At 43.2% G+C, this 24849-nt stretch overlaps 9 protein-coding genes across 9 annotated transcripts; 4 read left to right on the forward strand and 5 right to left on the reverse strand.

Annotated features, from left to right (window-relative positions):
- Positions 1 to 112: 112 nt before the first annotated feature.
- BDB00DRAFT_869313 (uncharacterized protein) lies at positions 113 to 1423 on the reverse strand (the record flags this gene model as incomplete). Its single annotated transcript, XM_053126586.1, has 5 exons — positions 113 to 274; positions 343 to 492; positions 651 to 782; positions 847 to 1053; positions 1217 to 1423. 5 exons carry the CDS (start codon positions 1421 to 1423, stop codon positions 113 to 115), a joined length of 858 nt encoding a protein of 285 aa, XP_052982632.1.
- Positions 1424 to 2245: 822 nt separating this feature from the next.
- On the forward strand, positions 2246 to 3874 carry BDB00DRAFT_808584 (ER membrane protein SH3). The gene is made up of 6 exons (XM_053122420.1): positions 2246 to 2460; positions 2629 to 2712; positions 2896 to 3037; positions 3147 to 3194; positions 3266 to 3367; positions 3456 to 3874. The coding sequence occupies exons 1-6, from the start codon at positions 2389 to 2391 to the stop codon at positions 3548 to 3550; spliced, it is 543 nt and encodes a 180-aa protein (XP_052982633.1). The 5' UTR covers positions 2246 to 2388; the 3' UTR covers positions 3551 to 3874.
- Positions 3875 to 7317: 3443 nt separating this feature from the next.
- BDB00DRAFT_808586 (uncharacterized protein) lies at positions 7318 to 8422 on the forward strand. Its single transcript, XM_053122421.1, has 2 exons — positions 7318 to 7430; positions 7520 to 8422. The coding sequence occupies exons 1-2, from the start codon at positions 7368 to 7370 to the stop codon at positions 7949 to 7951; spliced, it is 495 nt and encodes a 164-aa protein (XP_052982634.1). The 5' UTR covers positions 7318 to 7367; the 3' UTR covers positions 7952 to 8422.
- On the forward strand, positions 8271 to 9181 carry BDB00DRAFT_869316 (uncharacterized protein; the record flags this gene model as incomplete). Its single annotated transcript, XM_053126587.1, has 6 exons — positions 8271 to 8318; positions 8401 to 8431; positions 8545 to 8664; positions 8771 to 8852; positions 8950 to 9038; positions 9132 to 9181. 6 exons carry the CDS (start codon positions 8271 to 8273, stop codon positions 9179 to 9181), a joined length of 420 nt encoding a protein of 139 aa, XP_052982635.1.
- A 1877-nt stretch (positions 9182 to 11058) lies between these two features.
- On the reverse strand, positions 11059 to 12382 carry BDB00DRAFT_892135 (putative oxidoreductase; the record flags this gene model as incomplete). The annotated part of the gene is made up of 5 exons (XM_053128485.1): positions 11059 to 11401; positions 11505 to 11723; positions 11835 to 12036; positions 12058 to 12170; positions 12309 to 12382. 5 exons carry the CDS (start codon positions 12380 to 12382, stop codon positions 11059 to 11061), a joined length of 951 nt encoding a protein of 316 aa, XP_052982636.1.
- A 371-nt stretch (positions 12383 to 12753) lies between these two features.
- BDB00DRAFT_971392 (transketolase) lies at positions 12754 to 15681 on the reverse strand. The gene is made up of 10 exons (XM_053129855.1): positions 15565 to 15681; positions 15251 to 15455; positions 15099 to 15166; positions 14862 to 15018; positions 14535 to 14767; positions 14381 to 14434; positions 14210 to 14280; positions 13808 to 14125; positions 13590 to 13729; positions 12754 to 13507 (listed from the first exon to the last, which is right to left on the reverse strand). Exons 1-10 carry the CDS (start codon positions 15650 to 15652, stop codon positions 12802 to 12804), a joined length of 2040 nt encoding a protein of 679 aa, XP_052982637.1. The 5' UTR covers positions 15653 to 15681; the 3' UTR covers positions 12754 to 12801.
- A 1896-nt stretch (positions 15682 to 17577) lies between these two features.
- On the forward strand, positions 17578 to 18585 carry BDB00DRAFT_881989 (uncharacterized protein; the record flags this gene model as incomplete). Its single annotated transcript, XM_053128116.1, has 3 exons — positions 17578 to 17641; positions 17737 to 18088; positions 18189 to 18585. The coding sequence occupies 3 exons, from the start codon at positions 17578 to 17580 to the stop codon at positions 18583 to 18585; spliced, it is 813 nt and encodes a 270-aa protein (XP_052982638.1).
- Positions 18586 to 18624: 39 nt separating this feature from the next.
- On the reverse strand, positions 18625 to 23256 carry BDB00DRAFT_808599 (Fusaric acid resistance protein-like-domain-containing protein). The gene is made up of 6 exons (XM_053122422.1): positions 22754 to 23256; positions 22010 to 22668; positions 21733 to 21910; positions 20642 to 21636; positions 20295 to 20566; positions 18625 to 20208 (listed from the first exon to the last, which is right to left on the reverse strand). The coding sequence occupies exons 1-6, from the start codon at positions 23131 to 23133 to the stop codon at positions 19078 to 19080; spliced, it is 3615 nt and encodes a 1204-aa protein (XP_052982639.1). The 5' UTR covers positions 23134 to 23256; the 3' UTR covers positions 18625 to 19077.
- BDB00DRAFT_808601 (uncharacterized protein) lies at positions 23257 to 24095 on the reverse strand. Its single transcript, XM_053122423.1, has 4 exons — positions 24042 to 24095; positions 23713 to 23925; positions 23511 to 23627; positions 23257 to 23366 (listed from the first exon to the last, which is right to left on the reverse strand). The coding sequence occupies exons 1-4, from the start codon at positions 24042 to 24044 to the stop codon at positions 23358 to 23360; spliced, it is 342 nt and encodes a 113-aa protein (XP_052982640.1). The 5' UTR covers positions 24045 to 24095; the 3' UTR covers positions 23257 to 23357.
- Between the last annotated feature and the right edge of the window lie 754 nt (positions 24096 to 24849).

A 24849-nucleotide genomic window follows, 5' to 3' on the forward strand; every position in this document is an offset into this window, starting at 1 on the left:
GTATGTCGTTTCCATATAGTTCAGTTTCTGTAACTTTCTTCAAAACGCTAAGAACATACGTGTAACTACATGTACATAGATGAGTAAACATATATAGCAGTTCAAATACAACTCAACAGTAAACTAACCGTTCGCCTTTGCTAGGCATATCGACTATAGCAATAGGGTAGCCATGGTGTCCACAGGTGCACGCAAAGGCACCGGTTTGATCGAGACCCTTCGTTGAGCCGCCCTGTTTTTCAAGCGCGCTGAAGGATGCGCACCCATCCTTGGCCTTATCATATATGTAAAGGTATGAGCGCTCTAGACACTGTTGAATAATGGTAGGAATAAACACCTTACCGATTCATTATAAGGGATGAGGTCAGTTTCGTTGACCCAGATGGTGTTGACCTCATCTTCTCCTTCAAATTCCACGCCGTCTACATCTTTGATATGTGCAAAGCGTCGCAGCTGGAAGTTACCGTCCAATGCTACGGTCTTGGCATGGCTCTACCAAATATTATAGAGCACATAAATATATGGGTACAAGATCAAAAAGAAGAGGAAGGAGAAATATATGATTCTGTAAGCAATAGGAAGAACTGGAATAGACATGTTTAAATGTTTTATATCTAAACCCGAAACAACAAATGTATTTGAACCAGTACCACGTATCTGCAACCGGGACAATCATTGTTCTGAATGCCGTGTTGCTCTCTCAACTGCTTTTTCAAGCTGAGAAGTATTCTGCCAAAAACAGAAAGTGCATCGTTTATGCGACGCTTGAACGAAGCAGGAACCTAAATATAGAACAGAGCAGGTTTAAAATGATAGACGCAAAATCTGTCTAATTAGAAGTAGTACCTCTTGCTCAAGATCTGCTTCGGCCCATTTAGCAATGCTATGAATCGACACGCGGCAAATGTAATGCAAGTTGTCATCAATTTCACGTGCACTGCGTGGCCGGGCTCTTTTGGTGTCAAAGGAAACATATGACGGCGCATCAAAACAAGGGACAAAGAATAGCCAGGGCATACTTTGCAGTACTCGAGATGTTGTACTGTCGAATGCCTAAACAGACGATCATACTTATTTGATTGTTTGTTTCTAAGAGAAGAAAAAGCAAAACTAATGCCTACCACACTTAAAAATACAAGCAACATTGTTGTTGCCCTTCTTCTCAGCGCCGCAACCACAGATCCTTCCGTCGATAGGCTCGAGCGGCCTCTGGAACCGGTGCTTGCTTATAGCCTTCTTTGTAGGCCTTGAGTAATTCAGGAAAAAGGCTGGCCCAGCGAGCTGCACATTTGGAAGCCGCCGTCTGACGACTTGGCAGATTACCGGCTTCGTCCTCTTTCATCATCAGTTTCCCATTCCGAAGGAGGAACATCAACGTTCGCCGATTGGGACTGACGGGATGCAAATGGAGTTGTGCTATCATTGGTAGTCACCGTAGCTAGAGTTCTCGAGACCCTGGAGAGCTTAGATCGCCTTGTCCGAGACTCTATGCATTGTTGTTGTTTGCTTGCGCTTTTGACGTGTGTTTGAAGAATTCAATAATTAGAAATGTGAAAAGTTATTCAGGCACACTCAGCCACTTTCTGCATAAGCGGAAAACCGATTAGCCGTACACGCATAATTTGCGGCGCGAATTTGCGGTTTGCGGCCGTATCAGAATACTGGGGCACCGCAAATTTTAGCTCAGTATAACTTTTTATTGCGGAACCATATTCCTAGGACGAGGTTACCGTTGTTGGCTCGCCGATAGTTGGAGTAACGCGTGCATTAGAGCCTATCGCATCAATACTTTTTTTTTGTATGCTATCGCATCAATACTATTTTGCTAATTACTAGGTTATTACTCAATCGCGCCTTAACCATTGTTTTGAATGATTGAGGGAGAACAGTCATGATAGCTTATCCTTTCTTAATTTCTTGTCGTTGTGTATATGACACAGAGACACAAAAAAGTTCATTTTCTTCCGATAATGATGATATCTCCCCAAGATAAGGTTTAGGTGGATAATAAAAGTGGGAACAAGACGATATCCGTGTGCGATCTCCGAGAAACCTTAAAGTTTGGTTCCCTCTCTGCTTTTCACAATTTTTAAAGTAAAATAAAATGTGTGCTAGTGAGCTATTATATGACCAGCTTGCATAGCCTTACCGGCAGTCGTCTTTTTTAAGAAGAATATCCAACAAGAGATGATGGAGAAAAACATATTCGATTGGACTTTTTCATATCTGTTGCGTTTTATGCGCATTTCGTTTAGCGTGGGGTTTAGGTTGTTAAGCAGCGGTGGATGAAAGCCAGTCTATTTCAATGAGCGTGATCTCCCCCCACGAGTTTTCTCATTTTCACCAACCCTCCTCCCCGCGCTTTTTCGGTTCGAGAATTACAAAATCATGTTAGCAGCAGAACAAATGCAAACGGTCAAAGTAGCACTGATCTTGTGCTCATGCTTCTTTGCATACGGAGTAAGTTTTATTTTCTTTAGCCAAGCAGTTTTGCTTGTGGTATTTTTTTTATATACGTTGCATTTCTCGGCCGGGTGATTCACTCTTTTGCTTTTTCAACTGTATTTGCAATTAAAAATCCACACGAAATGCAAAATTAAACCCCAAATTTCTTCTCAACATTTGTAGACATATTGGTCTGATTGGGCATTTGATTATTATCTCTTGTGGGCCAACCCTGCTGACCATCCCAGTGCAATTCCTCGAGCCATTGTAAGTTTTTTTTTTCTTCTTATTATACATGGGCGAGGTGTTTCTTCATGTTGTCAATATGTTTTGGTAGTGGCAGTAGTGATGGTACTAGTAGCGTTAGTGCGTGTGTATATGCGTAAGTGCGGGAGAGTACACATCTATAGGAGACAAAGAACTTATAATTTTTGATCCAAATTTCCTCAGCTGTACTACACGACGCAAACGCAAGCACCCAACATTCTCAAATATATTCCATTTGTCAACCTCATTATTGGTGCTATTGGTTTCTCGGCTGGTCTTGCTCATTTCACTGAAGGCAATATCTTGTTTGATGGTGCATCATTGGGTAAAGTATCATTTATATGTGATGGAGGGTGAAGGAAAGGAGGCGCTACAATACATCTCAATGATTGATTTACCTCGACCGGCTTTTCTTTGTTGTGTATGATATGCAGTTTTGATGCTGTTTGGATTGTCCACACACGCTACATCTGTGCGACCAGGTATGAGGACGTTGTTCATTCGCGGCTGTTTTCTATTGATGTGATTATATGGACTAACAGCGGATCATTAGGCTTGGAAGTGATCGTTGCGGCTGCTGGAGAAACAGAGGAGGTGGTTGCTGCATTAAAGAACATTGCTGCTGCTCACTTTATCATTGTGCTGGCGATCACCGGTAAGATTCTACTTTATATATTTCTTAAATCTCAAAACAAATAGAGTACGGAAATCTAACATGTTCTGTGTAATTGGAAAAAAAAAAGGTATCATCGGCCTCCAGATTGCTCATTACTTTGTCATGAAGAAGTCTGCCAAATCCGAACGGGAGACGGGCAATGCTGCCAAAAAGAACAGATAATCTCACCAACTTGACTATTATTGTACTACTGCCACATCTCACACTAGTATATATATCTCTGCTCCTCACAACCTGTGTTTTCCTCCTTTCAGCTTCTACCTCTCTCCTGACGCGAACGCTCCTACTTTCATATGCTTCTCTAACCCCCCCCCCACATCTGAGAAACAAAAAAAAAAAAAACTGAAAAACGAACAGTATACATGCCGAACAACTCTCTTTGTAACACATATTCTTCTTATAATATATATTTCAAGATTAATGTACATGCATGGTATCTCATTTAAGCGAGAAATGTAACTTGAAGCGAAAACGTGGGAAGATGTAGGCAGAAAAGGGAAAGAAATGATGCATCCAATGCGAAAAAAGAAAGCGAAAGCGAGAGAATAGCACACACATACATATCAGCATAATACTAAAAGGGTTGTGTGTGTGTATGTCGTGCATGCACCCAAATATGCAAGTACCATGCTCTACACATAAAGTTGTTCCAAAAAGAGTAAATTTACGAGAGCCTGTCAGATTCATGCTCACGTACCCACAAGCAGCACATGACAGGAAACAACAGAGTGATGAATTCTGTCAACGTGATAAATTAAAACGAAGCACACATACACACATACATATATGAGTGAGAAAGAATAAACTCGTGCCCATCAATCTACTACAGTACAGTATACGGGAGCTGTTGTCGCAAATGTCTTTATTTAGCTGTTATATCCATGAGCAACACTAAATAACAACGAAACAATGAATATGTCAACTCCGTGTTTGATTGAGTAAAAAAAGAACACATTGAAGCAAAGCATATTAGCACAACGAGCATAAATGTCTGTATGTACTAGCATGCTTATAATAATGAAAAGTGAGTGTGTGTTATATTGTTCCTTCACTACAGTACTATACAACTCCTCCCTCGATTTCTCCTCTTCCTATCTACTGTATCAAATCCCGAGATGTATGCACAGCATCAGAAACTCCCGCTTTACGACTACATGCACGCAAAGTTCCTTATTTTTTGTGTGTTCCCAAAGGGTTTTTCTTTCTTTCTTCCTTTCCTTCTTTTTTACGTCTGATCATTTTCTTATTGTGCTCGCTTCCTCTCCATGTCCTGTCCTTTATTTCATCCGTAAACTTGATATACGAAATGGATGCACGTTAACCCTTTTGCATACATTATAATTCTTATTGGGGGTGGGGGGGGTTCCGAGATAACACATTGTGTAAACATATTAACTAACTCGATATGTCTTTGATGAAATAGGTAGTTGCTACTGTAATAGGGGGGTTTCCCGTATGTCTATGTACTGTACAGAGTAGAACTACTATTACTACTAGCATGTTCCCGGTTCATTGGCATGGCAAGCGTATATATTTTCTCTTGCGCATGTAAATGCATCGCGGGTCACACGTTGTTTATTGATAGTTTGTTTCAGATCCAAGTGCTGATGATTAAAGAGGATCTGTCAAACCACCACGCTGTATATTTATGTTCATATGACTTCTCGTGTCGATCGGCGTATCAAGTAGTAGTAGTAGTAGTTTAATAGTATGACTACACTCTATGTAATCATTGAAAACAATAAAACGGAAAACTCTTGATAACAGTGGGTTGGGTGGCGATATTTGATTTTACGAAAAACAATTCCGCTTAGCATACATGGGTGTCCATTTCTCTCTATATATGGTCAGATATATGGTATTGGAATGATGTCAGTTCTTTTTTTTTTTGACTATTCACTGAAACATTGCTCTCCTTCTTCTTCAGACAAGTGTCCCCCCCCCCTCGAGGAACAATCTGAGCCAAAGGTTTGGAAGGGGGGGGAAAGAGAAGAGGAGTTCAAACAGTTTTTCATGTTGATTGCATGAGAACGTAAGAAGGAGCAGTGCGTTGTAATCTTTAGAAATCAGAGCGCAATCAACCCTTGTTGAGAGAGGATTTTCTCCTTATCCACAGATAATCAGCACACTCTCTGTGTGTGTGTCTCTCTCTTTCTGGATAAGTCTTCTCTCTCTGCTTGGCCTCTCCTTGAAGGCTGAGTGCAGAGATACAGTAACGTAGCAGTAAATGGTAAATATGTTTCTCGGGAGCGAATAACTTCCTATCCCGGGAAGAAAAGAAAGGAGGGTGGGGTGGATCTACTGTTTGAGTGAGAGACGGGGCCAGTTAAAAAACGAAAAGGAGATAATTATTATTCAGCAGCAGCCTGTCAGCCAGCCAGCAGCCAGGCCATGTCCCGGGTGGATGGGATTGAAGGAGCACATTGATCTGCATGAATTGGATGGGACGGCTGTGATGGGCCCACACCCCCCAACCCTTCGTATAATGTATACACTCAAATATATATATATATATATACATATATATATACTTTAAATTTATATAATCTTCCCTACTTCTTTTCTTCTTGTATCATCCAAGCAATCCAACTTCTTCATTACAACCCCATGTGTGACCAGGTTCGTTGTTGTTATTGAGTTGTTTAGGCTGTGTCACACCGACAACAACCGACCACTTCTTGTATTCTTTGGTTGACAGCAAAGACAAACTCACACATGCACCCATCTTTTCATAGTACTATTCCAAGTTTGACAGACCTGTCGAAACCCATGCCGTCTCTGAAGAGGTATCACTTTTTCTTCTTCCTCAACAATGCACACTGCCGTTTTTTTTTGAACTTGTATTTATTTATTTTACGTCATGTTTGCATATCAGGTCATTCGATCGTTACAATCAGTCAAGCAGGATTGCCTTATTGCACTTGATTCAATGCTAAAGTGCATTGTCGTGACACTGCCTACTCCAACCACAACAGCCGATCAACCACCACCCACGTATGATGGAAGCGTTCGCCGCAAATCGGATTCTGCGCTCATGCCCAATAGTCAGTTGCTGGGATCGATCGCGCACAGTACTAAACGGATAAGCCAATTAAGCGGCTCACCAGCAGCAGTAGCCACAAGTCCTATGGTGCGCAGCGAGTCTTCGCCCCTACTGGATATGATGACCATGTCAGACGTTCGCCGGGTATTGCATTCTCAGCAGCAAGTGTTTTCACTCCTTGACCGGAGCAAGGAGTATCACTTGTGCTATGCCTTGGCTGCGTTGCTGTGCAACGTTTACCGTGTGCTTGAATTGACTTGTGGTCACACTGACAACAGCAGCAACTATGACAACGAAGATGAAGAAGAATTCGACCTTCTTGGAAACAACAACAACAGCAGCAACCCGAATGTATACCAGCGTCTACGCGAAAAAGTATCAGCATTTCGTGCACGCGAGCAACTGCAACAACAACAGCCGACTCATGCTGCAGCAATAAACCATAACGACGATGCAGAATTAACAGATCTTTGGAAAGAAATGGATCAGTTAATGGATGCCGTCTATTGCCTTGGCTACGAAAAGTGCAACGCACCGCCTGCTTATCATACACGCGACGAAGAAGAAGAAGACGAAGACGACGATGATGATTTCTTGAACGTACCACCACCGCCACCTTACGTATCAGAAAAGACACAGTTGGATCTGGACAATTTGTTCACAGCCATTGACCGTCTGAGCCAGGTAGCGCCACGTCTGAACAACCAACGCGTGGAGATGACCGAGCGCCAAGCCAATGAACTGGCAGCTGCCTCGATAGGCAAGATCGTCGACCGACTTGCATTAGGCCGCATGAACGACCAACGCGCCACGTTACCAACAGCAGCAAAACCGAAAGATGCTATGCTGAGGGAGTTGGTTGTCCAGATATGTCACACAGCGTCTAGGTCATTTGACAACCAGCGTGTGTCAGTAGACTCGCGGTTACAGAAAAAGATGCACACGGCGTCAATGCATGGTTTATTTGATCGCATGGATCGCGGACGAATGGCTGATCAGGTAAATAGCAATTTAAATAATCCAGTCTTTTCCTTTTTTTTTAATTGAAATGTGAACTTTTTTTTCATTAATGATGCCTTGTAATCTAGGAATGGACAAAGAAGACACCGGACGAACGTTTTAGAGAAATGTCTGGTATGATGGATACATTGGTCAAGTCGCTGCACAGACCACGTTTTTCCAAGCAGCGATTCCAGATGACAGCCACCAAGGAACGCAACATGTTCATGTCTGACCTGTTCAGCAAGGTGGACAAGATGGAAGGACGACGACTGGATAACCAAGATGCACAGATCCGTCCGCGTAGCAGGAGTCCAACAGGAATGATGCCTTCACCTCCCCCTTCACCGCGCATTCTGGAAGAAGAAGAAAAGGAACAAGACATTTTTGATTTGTTTGACCATATGGCACGATCACAGTTTTCCAATCAACGGGCAGTATACCGAGGACCGGTCCATACTGGTAGCAGCAACAACAGCAGCAACAAACCATCTTCATTTTCATCGCCTTGTGCTGCATAATTAGCATAAGCCCCCTTTTTGGTTTTGTTGTTTACCGTATCAACCTACTAGTACCTTTGCCTTTTCATTTCATAATCTCTATTTATAGCTCTCCGTCTACTACTTGACCTTCTGTACAGTAAAGTATTCGCTTTTTAGCATAATATACATAACTTTTTTTTATACTATTATAAAAACCCCCCATCCAACCAAAAGCAAGCAACAACAGCAAACAATGAATTTCCTAGCGGAGTGGCGTCTCTTTCAAGGGCGATTTTGCCCTTCAGGCGCCCCTCTTTATATTTTCTTTTCCTTTCACTCTACCCTATCTTACGTCCTCATGGCTTCTTTATTTCGACCCGTCTCCATTTCCACAAAATTTGCTAGGGTAAATAGTTATGCTTGAAAGCAGCTTTAACTCTCTCCCTCTCTCTTGAAATTCTCACTCTTGTGTTGCGCACATTCTTTAGGCATTTTCGTCGTCAAGTGCTCGTTTGGACTGTAAGTTCTTTCACTGGGGGATCCAATCGATTTGATCTTTTTTTTTTGGTTGCCTTTTTTAAAGAGAATACTATCAAAAAAAAAGGCGTTGACTAATTCATATGGGATTGTAGTGAACAAGGTTCAACTCATTGGACGCGTTGGTGCAGATCCCACAGTGACTGAATTTGCACAAGATCGTCGTGTTGTCAACTATACTGTAGCAACTTCTGAAACCCGACCTGACAAAGAAGGTAACCTGTTCAAGCAGAAAGCTTATGATGGCTGGGAGAGAGAAAGAAGAAACACACAAAGAGATAGAGAGTATCCTCTGTATTAAAATATTGGGTTGATTATCAGGTAACCTGGTTAAGCGAACACAATGGCACCGTATCACGTCTTGGACCGCGGCAGACTGGCTTCCTGAAAAGGTCAAGAAAGGGTAATAAGACAAGAGGAGAAAGGGAAAAGTGGGACCATTGCTTGCCGCTTTCTTTTATATAGAGCTGACACGATGTATGGGGATTGTTTGTTTTTAGTGACCTCGTCTATGTGGAAGGAAGCCTTCGTTATAACGACTATACGGATCGGGAAGGTGTTTCGCGCACCAAGGCAGAGATCCATCAATGTAAGAAAATAATGACAAGCGGCGTGTGTGTGTGTGTGTGTGTGTGTGTCGTTCACCTTTGCTAATTACTCTATGTTTTTGGGGTTAAAATAGCAACATTCAGATTGCTTGGCCGACCTTCCTCTTCGCGTGACGAGGAATAAGACGCGTTGACACCGGATAAAATCAACTCCCGTCCCCGTCAATTTTTTTTTTTTTTAGTCGGAGAGCATTTCCATAAAACGTGACCGCATAATCATTTTGTCTATAAAACAAAAGGCGAATGTTTGGTCCTTTTTCTTTCCCTTTCTTTCTTCTCGATTGTATTTCAGTCTCTTTCCATTCAGGTATGTATCGGCTATATAGATTGTGTGTGGTGTTGCTTTATTTAGCAGTCGTGGGAGGTAGAAAGAGAGAGGCAAGAAAAGAAAACGGTGATGATAGCAAATATTTTTCGAGCACCATCAGTTGTCCTCCGTTCTGGAGGACCAGGTGCAATGAATTTTATTTTCAATCTTTTTTGAGTTCATAGTTACACTGAGTTTTCTTTTCTTGTGCGGTTCTCTCTCTCTTTTGTGGGGATTCCTCTCTCAGGAAATATGGACGGGGAAAGGGAAAACAGAAAGGCTGATTTCATTTTATTTTTCTCTATTGGCAGATTTTTTTTTCACCTCCCCTGGACAAAAATCTTGGATGGATAGAAACTAGCTTCATTTTCATTGTCAATAAAAAGAAACCTTGTTTTTTACAGTAAATATTTGTTCATTGGGCTTGGGGATTTCGATATTGATTGCAAGCTTTGGTTGGGAGAAGGGGAGTGGGGTGCTTTATGTTTTTTTCATAATCCAGGTAACAACGTTGGGAGGAGGCTTAGGGCGTTTGTTCAAAAAAAAGGAAAAAAAAATTCTCGGTTGCTGTTGACAACAAATTTGACGGGGATACTCTTTGCGAGAATCATACCCAAAGCAGCTAACATATAAGCCATCATTTCCTTTTGTTTTCAGTGATCAAGCGTATACAGCACATGACTACCGAATACATAGCAAGGTTTTTTGTAGAAGAGTGGTCGATACTTCCACATGGAGTTGAGGAGGTCGCCATGATAATTTTTGGTGGGCCAACGAACCGGACAGCTCATAAATCCTAACAAACTCGTTTCTGGATGCTGTCCGTAGGCAATTTTTCGTACGTGATGCGACAAAAGGCTGTTTACTCGTATAGTGACAGTCCTTTGAATGAAGCTGCTTGTGATAGAATATTAACGAACATAATGAAACTGAATACCTGGATCCGTTTACTCGTTTTCAAAACATACATAAATATAGCCGATCACCCTTAATTACGTATTTATCTCTATGCTCAAGGCGCATGCTTAGATATTAGGAAGCGTCTGGCAAGGATGTTGATGTTCGCACTACATTTGGAAGAAGCATACGAATATCATAAGAAGGTGACTTTGTATGCACACATTGTATTGTACTAACCTCTATATTTTCGTTTAACAATATGATACTTTGAAAATCAAAGCGCTCAATCGATGGATGATCTTGGATAAGAGGGATGAAATGTACCATCATGAGTATATGCGTAAGCGCACCAGTTTATGCCCTACGATTATTTGCTTTCCTCTCATGCTCTGTGCTCGCCATTTTCTACAGTAAGTCCCTGCTTTTTGCAATATGATGGGATTCCCTAGAAAAAGACGCGGACAGCGGGCTTTTGCAAGAATCGAGAGCAGGCATTGTTCTGAAGTACTGTATAATGTCTGCTTTTAAGCTAATGAGTATAGTATGACACTAGAGGTCGTGTATATATCGAGTTATGTTAATAGCCTGCAGAGAGATCAATCCGTGTATTATATATGGCATTCAATTGACAACGCCCATTGATTATGTACTACATAATAAAGTGAGCTATGTAAAAAGGAAACAGCATATGTCATGCTCTACTATGAGTTTATATATCATAGAAACGTATCAACTACAACTGCACAATAATTGGCACATTCAAGTAAGGGGATATAATAGACACATTGAAGCGATCATTTTGCAGGTGTTGTAGCGTCCACAATTATGCGTAGTTCTGTAACCTCCTGGGCTGAGAGCTTAACCTGACCAGCGTTGACATTTTGCTCCAAGCAGTTGATTTTCTTGGTACCGGGGATAACGATGATTTCATTTTCTTGAGCAAGCATCCAAGGCAAAACAAATTCTGATGGAAGCACGCCCTTCTTATCTGCAAGGCTCTTGATCTTGTTTACAAGTTCCAAATTCTTTGCAAAGTTCTCGGGGGAAAAGCGAGAGTTTGTCTTTCGGAAATCCGTATTCACGAGCTCGTCGGGAGACTTGATCGCTTCAGTCAAGAAGCCCAATCCAAGGGGAGAACTAATTTTGGTGTTTACCAAAGTTGTTTGTTTTGTGTTAGATTGCAATAATCGTCAAGCTAATATGTATGATAGCTAAAAAAAAATAAGCCTATCGCACTTACTAAGCTACAACAGACACCCCAAGGTCTCTAGCAGCATCAAGCAGGCCATTCTTTTCAATATCCAGGATCCAAGGAGAATATTCTTCCTGAATGACGGCGATTGGATGCACTTTGTGTGCACGTCGAAGGAGATCCGCATCAACACCCGACAGTCCCAAATACCGCACCTTGCCTTCCTTCACCAACTCTGCCATGGCCTTGACAGTCTCTTCGATAGGACTGAATCATCATATTTTGCAAAAGACTTTAGTGGAGCGCTTGTAACACGAAAAAAATAAAAGGCTGCGGCTTTAAAAAAAAGTCGACGAATGAACAAGAACTACTGCTTACGTTGTAGGATCACGGCGGTGCATGTAGAACAAATCGATAGTGTCTACACCAAGACGTTTGAGACTGGCATTACATGCTTGGTGAACATACTCTGGTTTTCCCGATAATCCCAAGAACTGCTTGGTCTTTTCATCACGGATGACACCAAATTTTGTCCCCAGGAACACTTTTACGCGATTTCCTCTCTCGGCAAAGTATTTTCCTTATAAGCGTTCATTGTCACCAGCCGCATACATGTCGGCCGTGTCCCAAAAGGTACATCCAAGTTCCAACGCACGATCCAGAACGGCCATGTTTGTTTCCTCATCAAACGTGTCGCCGTAAAATTCGGTCATTCTATTTGTGTACATGTGAATACAACAACCATCAGTATGATTTAGCATGCGCGCTAACGGTTACACCATAAATATGCACGCTCAGTTACCACTCTTACATAGATAATGACAGCAATACTTTACATCACATTTTACCTACCCCATGCATCCAAGACCAAGCGGGTTAATAAAAGCTCCGGATCCTTTGCCAAGTTCACGTTGTAGAGGTGCCATGATACTTTTAAGGGAGAATAAGGGTTCTCGTTGGTATAATTTCTGTTTGATCCTCTCAAAATTTACCCTTTATATAAGTAATATCGAAGCAATCTTATAACTAAATTTGTTTAAAAGCTTACGCGTATTGTTTGGCCTAATCAATAAAAGTTCTTTATGAGAGTAGTTATAATGCAGCGAACAACACATTACTCGATCTGTTTACCATAAATGTCTTTGGCCACGTGATAATGATGAATGGATGTGCTTGCTTTAAATGGAAAAAGGCGGCCTACATAGCTGCTGTTACACAGCGCATAATGCATTGCGCTTCAATTACTAAGCAACCGCTAAAGTTGCACATTGTACATTATGGTTTACCGAGAGCGGCTCTCCCTTTTCCCAGCAACTATTTATTTATTGATTTTTTGGTTTCTGATTTAGAGATCCAAGTTAAGGTCAGGTACATAACCAATCTTGTTGAAATGGTTTATAGCGAGCTTTGCTTTCTTGACGAGCGCATCGGCGGTGATATTGAATTTTTCGTACAACTGTTTATACGGTGCCGAAGCCCCAAAGCGATTGCGCATACCGACGCGTACGTGAGCATACCGTTCCCAGCCCCAAGTTCCCAAGGCTTCAATCGAAATGACTGGAACACCTGGCGTAAAGACTGATTTTTTATACTCGTCCGACTGTTCATCGTACAGCTCGGTGCATGGCATGGAAACAACGCGTGTGGCTATACCCTCGTCGCCCAAAGTCTTGGCCGCTTCCACTGCAATGGACGTTTCAGAACCAGTGCCAAGTAGAATGACCTGAGCGTTTTCTTGATCTTCGAGTATATAGGCTCCTTTACGAGTTCCTTCAGCCGATGAGCCTTTGAGGTTGGGCAATGCATGGCGGGACAGCGATAGCACCGAAGGGCGATGGAGTTCGTTCATGGCAGCCCAATAAGAACCACAGACTTCGTTGGCATCAGATGGTCGGAACGTTAGCAGGTTTGGTGTACTGCGGGTTAAGGCCAAGCTCTCAATTGGCTGGTGAGTAGGACCATCTTCACCCAGACCGATCGAGTCGTGCGTCATAATGTAGATGGCTCGCTTTTCCATCAATGCTGCGAGGCGAATAGAACCCCAGCCATATCTACATGTTGAAAGAAGCATTCCAAAAAATACAAATTGAGAACGTTTGAAAGCAATAAATATACAATTTCTAAATACTTTACGTCATGAATTGAAGATATGTTCCACCCAATGGAACGATCCCGCCATAACAAGCCATTCCATTCATGATAGCAAACATCGCATGTTCACGCACGCCGTATAATATGTAGCGACCGGAGAAATCTCCTAGTTCGGTTGAGGGCTGATACATGATGAGTAAAAGGACAAGTGAAAGGGATTAGCGATCATCAAAAGATATAAATAGGGGTCCAATTCTTACATGCTGAAAGGTGGTAGCTGTCTTCCAACGTGTCAAATTTGACGGAGTGACATCGGCAGAACCACACATGATATCAGGAATAACGTCGGACAATGCATTGAGGACAATTTCGGATGCTTTGCGGGTTGGCATGGCCGGATCATTGGGCGAAAATGTCGGTAGCACCTCATGCCATCCTTCTGGCATGGCACCGCTGAAACGTCGTTGGATTTCTGCGGCCTCTGTGGGGAATCTTTTGCTATAGCTGTCGAACAATGCGTTCCACGATTTTTCCTGTTCCTCAAGCTGTTTTAATCTAGCATCGTACAAGTCGCGCACCTATGGAGAAATTATCATACTCGTAAGTGATCCCTCTATACAAACAGTAAAAAAGACCTATAAAATACGAGTGATATTACATACCTCTTGAGGAACAACAAAGGTTTCGTCGGGATTGAATCCGAATTTCTCCTTCAGCTGCTTGATATCGTCGACTAATGAAAAAAGGTATTTAGTCGGTATGTTGTAAGCCTGAAAACCGATTAGGATATATCTTAACATTGAAGAAAAGAAGCTGACTTTGCTTAAACTTACCTGAAAGAGGAGCTCCGTGCACTTTGGGCTCGTTTTGTATGAGGGATCCAAAGCCTTTAAATTGATCATACATTGAGTAATTGTTAAGCTCACTCTTAATATATATATGTGAATCGTATACCCCAGCGATAATCCATATGAATATTTCTGTTACCGATAGTTGTCTTGATTTTGATCATGGTTGGCTTATCCTTCACAGCCTTCGCTTCTTCGATTGCTTTTTCAACAGCCTCTAGATCGTTATTTCCATCCTCTACCACCAAGATATGCCATCCACAAGCTTCTAATCGCAACATGGCATCCTCGCTGAATTGGACCTTGAGTTCGCCATCAATCGTAATGTTATTGGCGTCATACAAGCAGATCAGTTTGCCCAGCTTCCAATGACTATTTGAGTACCGTTATTATTAATTTTTAAGTATAAACAGAGCAAAACATTGTCATTTTCGGGTGAAATAAATGTATAACTTGTTATACGTACCCTGCCAATGAAACAGCTTCCAACGCAACACCTTCCATTAGACATCCATCACCAAGAATGACATAGGTATAGTTGTTGAATATCTCGTAATCTGGTCTATTGTATACAGCTTCCAAGTGTGCCTGCGCTGCTGCGAGTCCCACAGCGTTCGAGATACCTGCATGTTTCGAGCTGGTGTTAGTATACCCAGCCCATGGTGCTCAACGAATTAAAAAGAGGACTGCTCTGATGAAATACCTTGACCAAGCGGACCCGTTGTCACCTCAAGACCTGGTGTCTCTGTAGCTTCAGGGTGCCCAGGTGTCCTAGACAAATAAAAAGGTATTTATAACATCCTCCCTTATTTACAAGCTACCATATCATGTTAGAATTATTCTCGAAGAACGTACTTGCTACCGAGCTGTCGAAAATTTTTCAAGTCTTGCATTGACAAATCATAACCCAGGAGATGCAATAGAATGTATTGCAGGGCACTGCAATGACCGTTCGATAACACGAAACGATCGCGGTTTATGAACTTGGTGTTCCGAGGGCTGACGTTCAGGAATTTGCTGAAGAGTACATGGCCCATTAGTGCTCCACCCATGGGTCCTCCTACACACATGTATTGCGAATAGCAATGTTGGCATCAAATTAGAAAACGGTATCTTGTTTCAACATCACAAAGAAAATGGGTATGCATTTGAAAGATATTATCGCTTACCAGGATGGCCAGAGTTAGCAGCGCGGGTCATATCGGCTGCAAGTACACGGACTGTGTTCACTGCTCGTTGGTCGACTGTCTGTACCATATTTTTTCAAAGAGGTTGACGATTCTACGTTGTAATGGAACTTAAAGAAGAGAATTGAAAAAGCTTTTCAAATTGATCAGCTGCTTCATTTGCATTTATAGCTTAGCAATTGAGCGTGTAAAAAGAGTCAACTGATGGTTTATGTGATACTTGCTATGCAGCCATTTAGATTTACATTAACAAAGAAGCTTCATGTTTTTCCCGAAGCAGAGTGCAACAGGAGCATCTTGTTGTCCGCGTATACAGTACGTAGTATCGGTGCAATCATGCTCTCGTGGTGACCCATTTAACCGTTAACAAAGCTGACATCTTATAGGTTCATTATTAGCTTCATTTTTAAAAAAACCTTGTTTTCTCGAGTTCTTTAGCTCTGATTAGATGCACGGGTTTTCATGTCTCCACGGAAGTAGTTTAGGCAGGAGAGAAAACCTTGAGAAAGGCTTTTATTGCTTCCGTGGAATTCAATTCATGCGAAAAAAGTCAGAAACTTTATTTTTTTTATCACAGAATGTGGAGAACGTGAGAGGATTTCTTGCATAATAGAAGTAGGCTTGTTGATGATACATTCCCATCTCACATACAAATGATCAAGTTTCTCTTTGATAATTGTAAACATATACATATCCTCATGGTATGACGCGTGTTATTACGATAGTTGGCCAATGTTCAGTGATTTATAACAAAGTAGTATGATTATTTGCTCAGCATCCGAGCAATCTCTATCAGGCACCAAATCGTATACTAGCGCGTTATATAAATCGCCAAAAAGTGAGCTCTAATAAAAGATCAATAAATTGATAATTTGCTTATTTGTTATTTAAATAGCATTCTTTAGCATCTTTAGAATAGTTAGTAGACTCGGGTTTACCTATTTTGTATGTGAAAAAAAAAGTTATCAGCCATCAAAGTTGGCCGCTTTTGCCGGTTTTTGGCTGAAGCTGTATAAATTCGAAACACTGAACTTTATGCCGGATTCGAAGCCAGGATCGTTCTCAGCCAAAAGAATTGCGTGCCGTATTTGGTTTCTTTGCTAGTTACTAGTCGATAATGCACAGGTGACTCTGCCAGAAAATTTGGCTGTACATTTTGTGACCCAAGTGACCGGTAGGGCAGATACATTGAGGCATACAGCCGCAATATGTCCGGGGAAGAAACAGATAAAGAGGTATTTTTAAACAATGAAGTCGCATAGACGCATAGGCGCATAGGCGTAGCAATACAAAGCGGACGTTTAAAGCATAAAAAAAATGAAACATTGGCGATTATAAACGGGATGCATCATAGCCGGAACCTGCAGAATCTTCTCTAAGTATATATAATAGTATTAGTCTTCTGGGTCAAACGCCGGAAGTATACTTAATCTTAATACCAACAATACGGCGATGATGATGATGGTCGAGACCGCGCTCACATATCGCTGTTGTGCTTGTCTCCCCACATTAAAAAGTATCAATTACACTTTCTACAACCTATGCAAACAGTATAAGAAGTCCTTTTGCGCATAATGCAGAAAAGAAGAGTAAAAAAGAGGAGGATGGCAAAAAAAGAAAGATATATACATCTTTAATGTAGAAATTGTTGGTTTTAATGCATTGTGAAAGTGGTTGTAAGACGATTCACACGACATGTACAGACCTTGAGAACGGTTAAATTGTTATGCAGCAACGTATACATACTGAGTGTGTGATACCAGGATTAAGTAAGGATCGGAAAGGCTTAATACTCTAATTCATGCTTCGGTTACATGTTGTTATAGGTTCACCCGTTACTACAGTACAGTAGTACTATGCACTACTGCTTAAGACCTGCTGCATTAATGTATAAATATCATATAAAGTATTGACCCTTTTGACTCTTTTCCTTCTCACTGTATAGTTTTTCTCCCTTTCTTTTTTTTATCACCTCAACAAAATAACTTTATCACGATGACTGCCACAAAATCGCCCAATGTCTTTGACTTAATGTCTCTTAAAGGAAAGGTTGCAGTTGGTAAGTATTTGGAAGAATTAAGTGATGCCAAAATCGCGAACTGATAACGCTTAATCAAAAGAAAAACGCTCATTCAAAGTTAATGCTTTGTTTAGTGACCGGAGGTGCCCGCGGCCTTGGATACGAAATGATGCTCGCGTTGGCTGAAGCCGGTGCGGATGTAGCATGCATCGATATCCTTGGTGATACGGCAGTGGTATCTGCACAAGTTGTGGCAGCCGAATGCAAGGTCAAATCAAGTGGTTGGGAATGCGATGTAGCCGATGAGGAGCAGGTTGCGTCCGTGTTTCAAAAGATTGTCGAGCACCATGGTCAAATTGATGTACTGGTTACCGCCGCTGGTATCAACAAGAATGGTAAAGCTTTTGAGTTTACGGGCAAGGATGTACGCAAGATCTTTGATGTCAATGTCACTGGCACATTCTTCTGCATGCAACAAGCCGCCAAGTATGGACTTTGATCTTTATCATCTTTACGTGGAGTGTCATAAGTATGAGAGCGCTAACATGGTATACATGTCGAATTTGGCTATATGATAACCTGATAGACATATGATCGATGCTGGACGAGGTGGATCCATTGTCACAGTGGCATCCTTGGCAGCTCATGTCTTCAACAACCCGCAGATTCATGCACCATACAATGCTAGCAAGGCGGCCGTACTACAACTGTCAAGATGTCTGGCCTGTGAGTGGGGACCCCACAACATTCGTGTAACCACCATCTCCCCCGGCTACTTTGCGACGGAAATGACAAACAAGCTTATTGGTGAGATGGGCATGAGTGTAGAGGATACAGTGAAAACCTGGAAATCGGAAGCTCCACTGGGTCGCGTCGGCACGCCACACGAGTTGAAAGGAACCGTCGTGTTTTTGGCATCAGAGGCATCGGCTTTCTGTACCGGTACTGAAATTTTGGTTGATGGTGGCGCAACCGTTTGGTAGTGGTAGGCGCCTGATCAGTTCAAATTATACGCACCGCATTACAATAAACACACATACTTGACATCAACACGCAAGATCATCATGAAACTGAAGAATAAGATATGATGTATTGATTGGATGCTTTTTTGTGGGGTAACAAACATAATAGTCAGAACAACAAAATAAGAAATGTGTGATAAGGGAATAATGTAACAGAAGAAAGTTGATATGTAAAGAAATACTGATGCGATAGCAGATATGGACAGATATGGGGGGGGAAAGAAATGATAGCATGTATAAAGTGTGAAGAAATAAAATGCCCTGTTTTGTGCAATGAGAATGAGAAATATAGTAAAACGCGCCCGGTTTGGTGTGTTGTTATCGTTATTGTGGTTGTTGTTGCTGGTGCTCAACAAACAGTGATCCTTGCTCGACATCATTCGTTTCAAATAAGCGTTCCCATTGATCTGGTGGAACCAAGGACCCAAATAGACGCGTCATGCTTTCTCCCAGCTAACAATAAAACAAAACGTTGCTTAGTGAAGCAAACACAGCAAGGTCCTTTGTTTGATCATTTCCCTCTCTGTTATTTCTTACCTTGTCCAGATCTCGAACGATATCCTCCATCATGGTAACGTACGCATAATAAAGGACATAAACATGTTCCTTTTCCAGCAATTGTTGGGACTGAACTACCGGTAGTTGCCTTAAACGGGAGATCAGCGACTGCCATGCACTGCGCGCAGGTGGGAAGTACGGCGGTAGCGGGGTCTTGAGGCGGAGCGCCGAGGCTAGTAAATAAAAGTAGAGAAGGACATTGCCGACCATCTCACGCGATTCTCGACTCACAGGCATGATGAAATCGCGCTGGACATCGTCAAACCATGCATCCTTGAGAATGATGGCGCGCATGGATAAGAACTTGTCGACAATGTTTTGGCACGACATGAGCATGTCCTTGTACGTGGACACCGGGAAAGAGCCCTTGAGACGCGGCTCATTGGGCGTTTGAGCCAATAATGCCTGGAGATCCAATAACGTTCGCTGCAGCCCGAGTTCCATCTCTTGAAACATTTGCTTTGCCTGTTGCCGCTGACCCACCAATGTTTCGGTTGAATCGCTATCCTTGATGAGGGTGGTGGTACCATCAGCAGCAGCATATGACATCACACGGCGTTCTTCATCGGGCCGTTCGGAATACATGGACACTAGTTTTTGATACAGCCATGCCATGCGTAACAGAAAGTCTGAGAGCTGTTTGCGTAATTCGGATCGCGCTTCAAAGGGCCAAACATAGTTGGTTGCAAAGAGACCAAAGACGACGCCGATAAGGATGGCGACGCACCGTTGGAATGCCAGGCGCCACACCTCCACTGTGTTTGTCTCACGGTCGTTGTATTTGTTGAGCAGCACGAGATTAAATGCAAGGAGCGTGAATTGTCCAAACTTGCCATGCTTGTGGTTGAGAATGAGCCAAAAGTTGGGTATCGAAAAGAGCCACGCTAGGATGGGCAGGACGTACATGTTGGCCGGGAACACCATGTAGAAGGCCATGGCCATGAAGCAGCCCAGCGCGGTCGAGAAGATACGGTAGATCGAAGTCAAGTTGGTGAGGCCGCTTGTAGGTGTCATTACTACCATGAGCTTATAAACAAAAAAAATGGGGGCTTTAGTCAATCTCATTACCCATAGCCAGACAGAGATATGCAAGGTCTTTTGAATTTAGTTACCGTGATGAGGGCCCATTCCATCCGCCACTCTCTAAACCAGTTTGCAGTTGACTCTAAAAATGCGGGCAATGCGAGGAGAACGGTTGCAACGGTTGCCTTGGTAGCGTACCGGACTTTCTGTAGCTTAAAGAGCGAGAATGTTCGCCAGACTCGCAAGAAGATTTTGCGCCAGGTCGTTGTGGGTTCGGGTGTATGCAGCGTATTCATCGTGTTGCTCTCGTTGGGAACAAAGCCGCCAAACGAAGATCTTCTCCGTGGCTTCTTCTCATGCACTAGAATGAGAGAGAACCCAGTCTTTTAGTCAAGATAGCTTCCCGCGTACGGGTAAATGAATGAAGAACATTTACCATTATCTCTGTTCTTTTTCCAAGCAAACAACTGCCACCAGTGCATTGACTTTACAATTTCTCCCGTCTCAGACCATTCCCGGACGACCTGCACCAAAGTAATAAGCTCGCGTGCGAATTCAATCATGTTGAACACAAAGAAATAGACGAGGAACACATCTTCGCCAGGTGCATAGCCAGCCTCTTCGTTCCGTTCTCCTCGATGCATATGCCTGGTTCGACGTTGATGGAGTCGCTGCACCGCCTGTCGCTGCGAGACCTCAAAGAGTGCAATCGCCTTTTCCAAATTGGCTTCCAAGGTATCGTACGTCGGTATCGCCTTTTTGACGCGAGCAGATGGGGTCACTGGTACAAAGCTGAACTGGATGTTGTAAATTGTCTGCTTGCACGTATACGCAAGCGACTTTAGGGGTTGGCGGATGGTGCGGATAAACTCGATCAAAGCTGTCCCATCGTCGGTCTCGTAATGGTCGCTCGATTCGCTCATGCTGGTAGCGGCAGCAACATCAGCGTCTGCAACGACTTGCATCGTCTTTTGCCTGCGCATTTCGCTTTCGAGTCGTCGTCGACGATAACTGGCGCGGATATTCCACTCGTCTTCGGCCGCACTCTTGGTCTTCTTTCTGTTGGACGATCGTCGAAGCCTGCTCTTGGCTTTGCGCGACCCATCTTGTTGTTGCTGCGTGGACATTCTTTCGAATTGTAGACCACAGCTGCTTCGGAGACCTCCGACATGCTGAGCAAGACGCTGCATACTCTTTACGATTTGCTCGTATTCACCGGTCCGACCACGCACTTGTCTGTTCCACATGACCTCGAGTTTCGCCTCGGAAAGGGATTTCTGAAGCGCTGTGAAACTGGACCGGTGCGATTCGATGGCAGTTTGAAGAGATTTGTTTGCTGTAAACTCGGGAAGATCCTCATCCAGAAGGAACGTTTTTGTCAGCAATTTCAAAAGGACTCGGTATGAAGTGAGTGTAGCATCAAGGTCTTTGCTGGTTTTTCGGATGGTGGATTAGCTTATCACTTGACGGAAAGAACCTTAAAGTATAAAGGAATTAAAGCTGCCAAACGACGACAGGGTAACCTACTTTAGCTTTTTGGCAGCAGAAGAGGGCCAGATTAAAATGCAAGCAGATACGGTGATCACGGTGCCAGTGGCCACGGCTGATGTAATTTGCTCGATGCGAGTCGTATTAAAGTCACCGTGGTTGGCCGAACCTTCTCGTACGACAATGATAAAAATGATGATGAAGCAAAGACTTGACGCTGTTGTTGTTGTTGTCATGACGAAAGTATGTTAACCTTAAAGTCCTATTTCATTCTGCATATGAATGTACCCCCATCCATTCCATTTGTGTACAGTACCTGTTGCAACCGGCGGCTTGTTCCAGTGCGCTTTCAAAAAGGCAACGACAAAGGTGGGACCGGCTAGCCAGATGAACAGGGACAGGGTATGCGCAATATCAAAATAGCCCCGATCGATAAAGAAATCAGTGGTGATCATGGAACCAAGGCAGGTGGTCAGTGCGAAAAGGGTATAGCCCCAGCCATATGCGGCAGCCTCGACCATGCCACCCAGGGATTTGGCTGGATTGAAAAACACTGTTGCCGTGGCAACCAGGTGACTCGATACACGGTTGTTGCCAATGAGCGAGTTGAGCGCAGGCACAAACGTAAAGAGCGAGCCGAAAAAGTAAGCAAAGCTGCATTTGAGAACGTTCCGTTGAGCGTTGGTCAGCTTGAAGGACCGACAAGCATGCCATCTGCGCCTTAAACGGGCCCGAAGCGAGCTATCAACGTCGTCTGGATCACGACCATCTTTGCTTACGATGGGTCGGTATCGCTTTTTTCTGCTGTTGCTGCTGTTGTTGCTGCTGCTGCCGGCTGGGAAAAAGGGCGTATCGGACGAATCTGTATCTGAAGTGGTTGTAGATGACGATGACGAAGATAAACCTGAAACACCATAGCAGGGTCGTCGAGCACTAGATGCGTCGCGTAACAATGGGGTTGTCTCTCTGCTATTGCTATTGCTTGCAACACACAAACAAATAAGCCCCTCATATTACTTGCAACATAAACAAACAAAACACCTCTCCTCTTTGCTTTTACCTATTGAAGCCTGGGTTCTTCAGTGGCTCCTGCGGCGGCCGCTGCTGTTGATGTTGTTGTTGTTCGCTGTGTCTACCAGCGGCATTCTCATCGCTGCCCTCCATTGTGGAATCCTCATCGCTATGCAGTTGTGGTTCGGGTATGGTGGATAGCGACACGGTGCGTTTCTGGATCATGCCGTCTTCAAGGACGACTTCTATTTCGCTGTAAGACGACGGGGATCGTGTCGGGATATCAGACACCTGCTCACCCCATTGTGCCAGGGTTGAATGACGATCGCTCGCGTAGGATCCGGGCGATGTTGACAAGACAGTTTGTTGGCCCCGAAGAACGGTGGGGAAGGGTATAGGGGCAGCGTTGCGTGGCAAGCGCTTAGCCATAGTGTTGTGGGTGTTATATATTATTTTTTTTGACAGCGGAGAAGAAGAGTGCGTAAAAAAACAAAAAGTACGCCGTCAAACAAACTCCCTCCTTTTTATCTGAATCCGACGCTACACCAAAGACACAAAAAAAGGGCTAAAGAAGAAACACGCATACACTACACACATGGTGGTACTTTATTTTCTTTCTTCCTTTTTTATACATTTCAATGATGAAACGGGTTTCAATCCCACTGCCAGAAGAAGCAGAAGAAGAAACCGACGACAATAAGCAATCTTGAAAAGCGCGGGACCCCCCCCCCTCTCCTCTCCCCTCAAGTTTCTTCACACCACCTCCCCTTTTCTTCGTCTTGTTTGATAACTCCCCAAAGTCTTACCACAATTCTTTCGGGCATGTCCTTGTTGCTGTCCGCTTGGAGCGGGTTTTGGCGTTTCTGGTCCGCCAGCTGCTTGCTTAGCTTGCCGTCTTGTTTCACCACGCCACGATTTTCAGCCTTTTTCCATACGTTTGTCCATAGTCATTATTTCCTTCTTTTCCTTGGCATATAATAAAAGCTGTGGGGTGTTCTTTCTTTTTACCTTGAGTCGACGTTGCTCCGCTGCTGCAAGCATAGCTTCTCTATCGCTGCCTGGACCACTGCCACTACCACCACCAGCAGAAGGAGAAGAGGCAGACGAGCCCAAAGCGTTTCCACCACCACCACCTAATGGTGCATTTGGCCGCTGTGCATTACCGTCGGCGGATCCCAATCGCTGTCCCTGATTATTCTTTCTTGTGCCTAGACAATTTCCCTTTTGATGGAAACCAAAAAAAAAACCAGACATTAAGTTTTTGAAATTGTACACACATTCACGTTAAGCCATGGTACGGCGTCCTGTTTTTGAAAAGAGTCCCAACAGAATGTTACCATAGACTGTATGTAATATTTATTGTAAGACCTCAAGGAAGCTCAGTTTTTGGAAACGATGGAAGGCACGCCCCCACAACCCAAAATGGCTCGGAGAAAGAATTATGCGAATATGTTGCATAGTAACGGGTGCGTGCCCATTATCTCATAGCTACTTTATAGTACGTGCGTAACAACGTCTTGCAACAACCAAACTTGAAACGCCATCTTTTTTCTCTTCCTTGAAAGGATGGTATCATTGTTTGTCTTTTTTCTAAAACCCACATTCCATCGCTGTGCCAACTGTTTGTGTGCCCCGGCCAGCAACAACAACCGATCATTTGTAATAGGGTTAGCCAGAAATGGGTTGTCTTTACAGTCTATTTTTTAGCTTATCTTTTTTTATATAGCTTATGCATCAATTAATACACATGCATTTCGAATGGGGACACCCGATCGAACACAGCATTAGCGCTGAAATAGATAAAATGGAAAAGAAGATGTTTCTTTTTTTTTCCAATTCAGCCAGCAGACGATAGAGGTCCATTCATATCAAAGATCCACAGCAACTGTTGTGTATACAGCCGCGCACCCCTCCCCTTAATGATGTCTACTTGCGTCAATGATGGGTAAATAGAAGATTCCTATGTATGATTATACAGTTATACATTGAATCGATTTCCGATCATGCAAGTTACCAGGGCCTGACTATACAGTATATGCTTTTTTCGGTGAACAAGCAGCAGGAAGGAGGGAGGAAGGGGGAATGTTTATTCGTCTCAGAAAAAGCATCGCCAACCGGCGCTAAAGGAACACATGCATCATGATC

Source organism: Zychaea mexicana (assembly GCF_025766255.1).
Source record: "Zychaea mexicana strain RSA 1403 chromosome Unknown BDB00scaffold_14, whole genome shotgun sequence".
In the NCBI taxonomy this organism is placed as follows: domain Eukaryota; kingdom Fungi; phylum Mucoromycota; class Mucoromycetes; order Mucorales; family Lichtheimiaceae; genus Zychaea; species Zychaea mexicana.